We start from the raw sequence: 8,027 nt of genomic DNA, 5'->3' as shown, positions 1-8,027 counted from the left end.
CTGTCTCTGTATCTCAGTAACTCCCCATCTCTTGTTAATGTGAATTATTGTTACCACTCCTCCAGGAGCTCATGTTTCTTTTCCCTCCTGTTACTGACATCACTGTTCACACTGCTTTTACCTCTTCTACCCGCTACTCTGATTTTTTTTCCCCTTCTCCCTGTCCCCACCTCCGAAGCTGTCATACCAGCTGTCATAACTCCTGTTTTTTTTACTTCAGTCCTTCTCACGTGCCATTTCAAATCTTCCTTCCCTCTTTAAAAAACCTGTCACACTGTTTTCAATTTACTGGGTTTTTTCCACTTTCATTCCACCTATGAATTTCTTTCACACTCTTTTGAAGTTCAATATTTTCTTCTCCATTTCTGCAGTTCATTGTTGGCTATTACTTTTTTCCACCCCAGGCCAGCTCACCTTTCCTCTTCAGTTCTCCAGCCCAACCCTCCACCTGGTCTCTTGTGTCAGAGTGAGATCCTGGACATGCTGAATGAGACTTCCCATGGATGGCAGCCATCACCACTCCTCCAGGCAAAGCAAAGACCTTGGCAGTGATTCTCCAATGCCCCTTGGTTTTTCACGGCCCTCAAGACTCCTTTGCTGCCCCTGTGTTAACAAGTTAACCAGTTTATGTATATATAGTATCCATCCAAGAGCTCTGAAGATGCCATGAATGGCGTAAATTGCTCACAGAAAGATGGCACCTGCAGTTAAAGCTAACACTCCCTCGAAAACTGTGGGGATAAGGGAAATAATAGAAAAGCCGAAGGAATCAGGACGGCAGTTTGGAAGTCACAGAGCTGTAGCTTTATATTACTGCCAAGTAAGTCACACAAATTAGTGACTGAAATGCATTGAAGAGAACACATTGCAAAGACTTATTAAGTCTCTGTATGCAAAGCCAAGTCTCCAATTTATCATGTACTTACATGTTGAGGGACCAGAAAACTCTGCTTTAAACCTCGAGAAAAAAACCAAACCAAACCAAAACAAAAGAGCTTGTAGCTAAGCATGGTAAAGACAAGAAAACACATTTATGTAGTTGCAAATGGTGAAGACAAAGGGGGAAAAGAGAACCTTCTGGAGAAGAGCAGGTTGCACGGAGAACACTTAGCAACCTTCCAGTAGGTGAAGGGGGCCTTCTGGGAAGCCAGAGGGGGACATTTTGTCAGGAATTGTAGTGATAGGACAAGGAATAATGGAAAGAGAGGAAATTTAGGTTAGATATTAGAAAATTTTTACTTTGAGGGTGGTGAGATACTGGACCAGGTTGCCCAGAGAGGTTGTGGATGCCCCAACCCAGTGTTCTAAGCGAGGCTGGATAAGGCCTTGAACAACCTGGTCTAGTGTGAGGTGTTCTTGTCCACAGTAGGTGGTTTAAACCAGATGATCTTTAAGGTTCATTCCAGCCCCTTAACATTCTATGATTCTATGAAAAAAACCTGTCTCTCCATCACGGCAAGAGACACACAGAGCACCACTAAACCCTGTGCCTTTTAAAACTGATACTCCATAAACAGAAGAAGCAAGCAATGAATTATCAACATGTGCAAACGGCAGAAACCGCTGATGTCATCGGGATTAAGGAAAGACGCCTGGCGAGGTACAACCAAGCGAGACAACCGAGCAGCAGCACCGCCCCGGGGACCGAGCGGGCGCCGGCATCGCCCAGCAGGCGGCCAGGAGGGAGCGGGCCGTGCCTGCGGAGCCTCACCGCGGCTCAGGCTCCTCCCGCCGGAGGCCGGGAGGGAGGTGCGCCCGGGGGGGCGGGCCCCGCCTGCCCGGCATGGCGGAGGAGCGCGCGTTCCGCTCGGCCTCAGGGGCGCCGATCGCGCTGCGGCGCCGCCAGCACAGCGCGTCCTGCCGGGAGCTGGCGGTGCGCGGCCCCCGCCTGCAGCTGCGCTCGCTCAGCGCCGCCACCTCCGCCGTCTGGCTGGCGGCCTACGGGCTCTTCGCGCTCAGCGAGGTACCGGCCCCGCCGCCGCCCTCGGGCCCTCCGCGTCTCGGGCCCGGCGCCGGCTGCGCCCCTCAGCCCTCGTCCCGCTGTCGCACCGGGGCGCTCAGGGGAGTCCCGCGGGCTGGGTGGCCGCGCGTGTCCCCGGAGCAGCCTTGGCTAGCGGCGAGCGGGGCGTGGAGGGCGGCCGGAGCCCGTGGGAAGGCGCTCAGCGCCACTCCGGGGCATCCCCCGCGCCCCGGGAACGCCGAGCTGATGGGTGTGTGGTGGCAAAGGGAGAGCTGTGCCAGCCTGAGGGCCGCGGGCTGCCACCTGCTTGCCCCTGGTGGCTTCTCGGGTGCCTGCCTCTCTTGGTTTGTAGCCTCTTGACAGATACGGTAGATGTATGTCTGGGTGCTTAGTGATGTCTGGCACATGCTTGTGAGTCCAAGTAACACGTGCTCACTTGAAGAGATGAGTTGTGAGAATCTGGAATAAAGGAGGAATTGAAGAAGGTAAATGATTATTAATCCCCAAAAGGAATTTTTCTGAGTGACTCAAGAGAGCACTGCACCATGAATGTCATCACATTTCACAGCTGAGGCAGAAAGATGTTTGCAGTACTGATTTCAAAAGCTGCTGATATCAAAACTAATGCTTTTGGATTTATCAAAAACTGGACCCAGACCAGTTATGTCCAGACTGAAGTAGCTTGACCAAAGAAGGTGGTCACTGTGACTCATGCTTTGACTGTTGTGCATCAATTTTTTACAGTAATCTCCCCTGAGAAATGAAGATAGAGGTTGCAGCATGAGTCAGTTCTCAGGAGTCAGATAGGAAAAGATGGTCATGTTTGAGTTTCATTTTTTATGAAAGCATACACTTTAGCCAGTGGTTACCACCCACTGCCCACCTGCTTGCCTTTACACATGCTCTTGCAGCCTACATGAAAGTGACTGCAGTTTTTTGGGGGGTTTTTTGCCAGGAAATCAGGTTTGAAAGTGCCTCTCTCTTTCTGTGGATTTCAGTGTCTGTGCTTCATGACTGTTTTTTTTTTTCTTGAAAACTAACTTTTGGAGAAGTCCTGTATACTTTCTGAAGCCATGGCTTCTTTAGCTCACATGGTGGTACGGGCCTGGCTTGAGTGGTAGGGCTGTGTAGTTCTGGCTCTCTAGGAGGTGTCAGTTATAACTTTGATTCCTGGGTATGTGGCCTGGAGTTCTCTAAAACATGTCCCAGAAATAGGTTGTGGGTTGTGGACCTTCAGAATTTCTTTTATTACCAGGTCTTCAGATGACTTACTGGTGACTGTTTCATCAGTTATATATTAAAATGCAACAGCAATCCCAAGATTGCAGCATGCGAAATACATTGGTCCTTAAGCAAAGTACAGGAGAAAGCAAATTTTCTTTGGATTGGTATTTCAGGCAAGAAGAGGGTGAGGTCTGAACAAGTTTAGACTGGCAGTTTGTAATAGGAAAACCACCAGGCCAGTGTTTATCCTGAGGGAGGGTTCTTCCGCTCTGAGAATCCATGCTTGGTTCTAGCAAACATTTCACAACACTTCTTTGTCAGTGACATCATCTTTATAGAAGCTGGTATAATACACTGTCATTGATATAACTGGCTTGTTTGGGTTGAGATTTCTGCACTGAACTTGGAAAGGAATAGAATTTTCTTGCAGTTTTCAGTTTCGGCTCCCAATTCTTTTAGTCCATATTGCAAAGACTGATTTAAATCTCATTACATATGTATCAGCCAGCCAGGTGAATAAAAGGACTCTACCTAAGTAAAAATGCTTTGCAAGTGTAGCTTTAATATCCAATTTACTGTGCAATTTTACTTTCTCTAAAGCTGTGTTAAAGTAATGGTAAGACCAGAGCTCTGCCTTTGCTTGGTTGCATTACAGAACAGCATGGTGCTTTCTGCTGCCATCTTCATCACACTGATTGGCCTGATCATATACCTGCACTTCGTGAAGATTGACCAGGAATCCCTGTTGGTCATCGGCTCCCTCGGCATTCAGGTGACTTCGTCCTATGCCTCAGGGAAAGAGAGCACAACCTTCATTGAGATGGGTCAAGTGAAGGATGTGGTTATCAATGAAGCCATCCATATGGTAATCATACACAGTCTGTATTCCTGAGTCTGTGGGCACACTCACATCCAGTGTATTTTCATGAGCATGATTCACCAGAGCAATTAAACACAGCCCCATCCGTAGCTTTACTGACATCAGGAGCTTTATTTCAGATTTTTCTCCTTATTCTCTCACCTCTCTCCTTTAAAGGAGAACTCAAATGGAACAAATAACCTGAAAAGGCCAAATCCATCCCTTAGGTAATGCCCCTGACTTTGAGCTAGTGGGTTTAATTCTTTGTGTTATGCTGTTCTTACAAATCCTGATGCCCAGCTCCATATGTAGTCAAGGTGGAGATGAGAAGCTAAGACAACACAAATGGTGATTTCTCCTATTGCTGGGGTTTTTTGCAAAACTCCTGTAGAAAAGCAGACCTTACCCTTTCAGCATGTATGTGTTCTTTTCAGGTTAAAAACTTAATAGAAAAAAAACAGGTAAAATTATTTCCTTATTGAGTGAAAGCTATCAGTACAAATTTGTGGACTTGACTGTGACCTGGCAGGATTTGCCTTCAGCCCAGTGAGTTCAAACAAATCCTGTTCCTGTGCTAACTCCAGGCCGTTTGGTAGCATTTTTATACTCCAATGATTTTTGTCTGTTTGTCTTGTAGCAAAAAGTTATCTACTACCTGTGTATCCTCCTCCAGGACCCTGATGATCCTCAGGGAGTATCTGAGGTTGTGCCACTCTTTCAGGTGAGTTTGACTGAATGGTGGAGAAATTGAGATTGTGGTCTCTGTGTGTGCACCAGTTGTGTAAGCATATCTTTATTCCACTACAGGTAGATGTTGACAGTTGCCTTTCCCTGGCTAGGCTGTCAGGGTGGGTGGTATTTGAGGTCTCACAGAACTACATACTAGGGATGGGTTTTTCATTTGCTCTCCATTCAAAGAACAGGGAGTTGTGTCAATCTGAACCCTGCCAGGAGTTAGCACGAACTAAAAGTCTTAGGCTCCCAGAGGGTACTGAGGACTTGTGAACTTTCTGTGCAGTCCTGTGCTCAGGGTTACCACCATAACTCTGGCACTGTGCTGCAGTTGATTTTTCTCTCAACTCTGTGTGCCAAAAGTTCTCATAAAACCTCCTTGGCATTGGAATGACTTCCCCTGCCTGACCTGCTAACAAAGATCACAGTACAAGCCATGACCAATTTGCTTAATGTATAATAACTTGTTTGTGTTGCTGTTACCTTGTCTCCCCCCTCTCTTCTCTTGCTAACGTGTTCTGACTGTTCATAATCCCATTTTTTGAATGGATTTGCTTTGTGTGTGTTCGTGCCTAACACAACAATGCCCTGATCCTTGAGGGGTGGTAAGCAGTACAGAGATACCTCAGTTCTTAGACTTCTGAGCTGTATAGCCCTCTCTGTCCTTAATTCACCTGCTGCTGGTGACTATTTTGTAATCTGCATACAGTTTGTGACTGGATACAGTCAGTCTTCAGCTAAGCACTTAGGAGTATAAATAGGCTATTCCGTTGATACTTGCTGCTAACTCAGTCCCACAATTGTAAAGATGTTTAGTAACAGTAATATCAATTAGCTATTTCTCATATAGACAATGGGAAAAGTAGATTTGTTGGAAAACAACAACTAATAAATTCCAGATAGCTGCATTCAAGTACCTGATATTAGTTAGATATGTTCCTTTCCAGCTTCAGGGGATCTGCCTGGCATCTTTATTTTTTTTCCTTCTCTTTCAACTCTGAACAGTTTTATTTTCACGAAAATACCTTAGTACTGGTAGAGTTGACTCCACCAGCAAAGGTGGTATGGAACTGTTCTGTTTTGAAATTCAGTACCTATCTGTAATTCTTATTTTAACATGCAAGTTAGTATGTTACTTAGTTTTGAAGGAGCAATGATTAATAACTTTATTGTGTCTCCTTCACTGGGTTCCTCTGTTATGTCAGCCTTCAAAAATACAATTTCCCATATCACTGAGCCCAGGAGCCCTTTTGCACTGAAATTGACCTTTTGTTCTCTTAAGCAACTCTTGCAAGGAGGCATTTGATGGACTTTACACAGTAATGCTGTTTTGGGAGCTCAAAAGTTATAGGATCGTAGGGACTGTGGGACTGTGAAACTTTCACCTCCTTGCTGGTTTTAATCTGGTCCCAGGTTAGAATTGATGAAAAATCATTGACCACTATTTGCTGTTTGGGTAAAATTAATTGATGTTTTCATTTAACCTTCTGTTGTCCTTATGTTGGCACTAGAGTCAGGTGTCTAAATTCCATGTCCTGAAGGTAGATTTTTCAGAGTGGAGATCTTCTAGGATGGCAGATCAGTGTATGGAAATTTGCTGTTCCTTAATCTCAAGAGGGAGCATGGCCTAATAGACAAGGTGATAGGTGGGGAGGGGTGGATGTTCTTCCAGGCTGTCACTGTGAACTGTGAGCTGAGAAAGGGGAGTAATTCTCTCTCGATGAGAGATTCAGGCTAGCTGCAGAATGGTACTGCATGTCCTGACCTGACAGCTTTAGGGACTGGCATTTTTTTCATCACAGGGCAGGTATGGCTTATGGAATGGCTTTGCATTCCTCTGTCCCCAGCTCACATCAGGCACCTGGAGTTTGATGGATTACTTCTAAATGAACACACACAAGGGGTATCTATTCACCACAGACTATGTGAGGAAGCTGATCAGTTACAGGTATCTGGGCTGTTGCATTCCTGACAGATACACGCTCCTGATAGCTTTGTGTCAACTCTCCCCAGTCCTATCTCTGCCTGTATCACTAGTGGGAAATTACAAGCTTTCCACCTGTTTCACAGCCAGTGCAGAGCCTGATTCTCTGTTGTTTGCCTTCTAGAGCTCCAAGCCACGTCTGGACTGCTTGATAGAAGTGTACAAAAGTTGTCAAGAGATCCTAGAACAGAGGAAGACAGCTCCACAATGAAGTGGAATAAAATAGCTGAAAAAAAGGCAGCAAACTTTCAGCAGGACTCAGAGGGACACATGGAAAAGCAAGCAAAACTGCCCCATGAGCAGAACTTTTTAGGCTCAGACAGAAAAGGTTTTTTCTTGCCTGTCCAGAAAATAATTATGGGGAAATAGGGCAAAGGGAGACAAGAAAATGCATCAATTTTTTACTCTTTCATGCATCTGAAAATTATGCTAAAATTATAAAATAACCTTGGCTGGACTGCCATAAGTATGCATTCTTTGGGTTTTATTTAACCCTTTGTTTGAAAAATACACTCTAAATACCAAAGCTGATGTGCAGGCTCAGGTGGTAACTTCCCGATCCCAGGAAAATTTCAGAAAGACAAAACCAGAAAATTAAACTGTTGCATTCAGTTATGTTTAATGAAATAAACATAAGAGATCTAAAGACTGATCTCTTCAGGGATCTGCTTTGAAAGAGTCCCATGGGATGGGGCCCTAGAGGGAAGAGGGGTCCAAGAAAGCTGATTGATAGTCAAGGATCATTTATTCTAAGCTCAAGAACGATCCCTCCCAATGAGCAGGAAGTCAAGTAGAAATGCCAGGAAGCCTGCATGGATGAGCAAGCTGCTCCTGGCAAAACTTGAACGCAAAAAGGAAGTAGACAGAAGGTGGAATTAGAGACAGGAAACTTGGGAGGAATACAGCAACACCATTTGAGGTGTAGGTAGAAAAGCTAAAGCCCAGCTGGAGATAAATCAGTTGAGGGATGTCAAAGGCAACAAGAATGGTTTCAAGTAAGTACTTAAGCAGCAAAAGGAATATGGAAAAATGTGAACCCATTGCTGAATGGGGCAGGGCCCATTGACACAGGACATGGAAAAGATGTGGCATTTAAAAGGCCGCATCAGTTACTCTGAGAATATGAGGCATATGTGTTGTTGAAAATGATGGTAATGACAATGTGAATAAAGTTTTATTGATCTATGCTCTTGGTAGTAACTTAAGGTTGGGAAATTCTTATTTGTTGATAAGCTAAAAGTTACTGTAACACTTACACAGTATTTTTC

General features: G+C 45.1%; 1 protein-coding gene across 1 annotated transcript; it reads left to right on the top strand.

Moving 5' to 3' along the window:
* The first annotated feature begins 1,762 nt into the window (after positions 1-1,762).
* PIGH (phosphatidylinositol glycan anchor biosynthesis class H) lies at positions 1,763-7,946 on the top strand. Its single transcript, XM_069017643.1, has 4 exons — positions 1,763-1,963; positions 3,840-4,049; positions 4,681-4,764; positions 6,884-7,946. The coding sequence occupies exons 1-4, from the start codon at positions 1,784-1,786 to the stop codon at positions 6,968-6,970; spliced, it is 561 nt and encodes a 186-aa protein (XP_068873744.1). The 5' UTR covers positions 1,763-1,783; the 3' UTR covers positions 6,971-7,946.
* The last annotated feature ends 81 nt before the right edge of the window (positions 7,947-8,027 follow it).

This window comes from Aphelocoma coerulescens, chromosome 5 (assembly GCF_041296385.1).
Source record: "Aphelocoma coerulescens isolate FSJ_1873_10779 chromosome 5, UR_Acoe_1.0, whole genome shotgun sequence".
In the NCBI taxonomy this organism is placed as follows: domain Eukaryota; kingdom Metazoa; phylum Chordata; class Aves; order Passeriformes; family Corvidae; genus Aphelocoma; species Aphelocoma coerulescens.
This window is presented reverse-complemented; position numbering and strand designations above follow the sequence as displayed.

Bases quoted from the DNA above. Each gene is read 5' to 3' on its own strand.
- PIGH (XM_069017643.1), top strand. From the start codon at position 1,784: ATGGCGGAGGAGCGCGCGTTCCGCTCGGCCTCAGGGGCGCCGATCGCG. The intron at 4,050-4,680 runs GTAATCATACAC...TTTGTCTTGTAG, and splicing joins TCAATGAAGCCATCCATATG to CAAAAAGTTATCTACTACCT. The intron at 4,765-6,883 runs GTGAGTTTGACT...TTTGCCTTCTAG, and splicing joins AGGTTGTGCCACTCTTTCAG to AGCTCCAAGCCACGTCTGGA.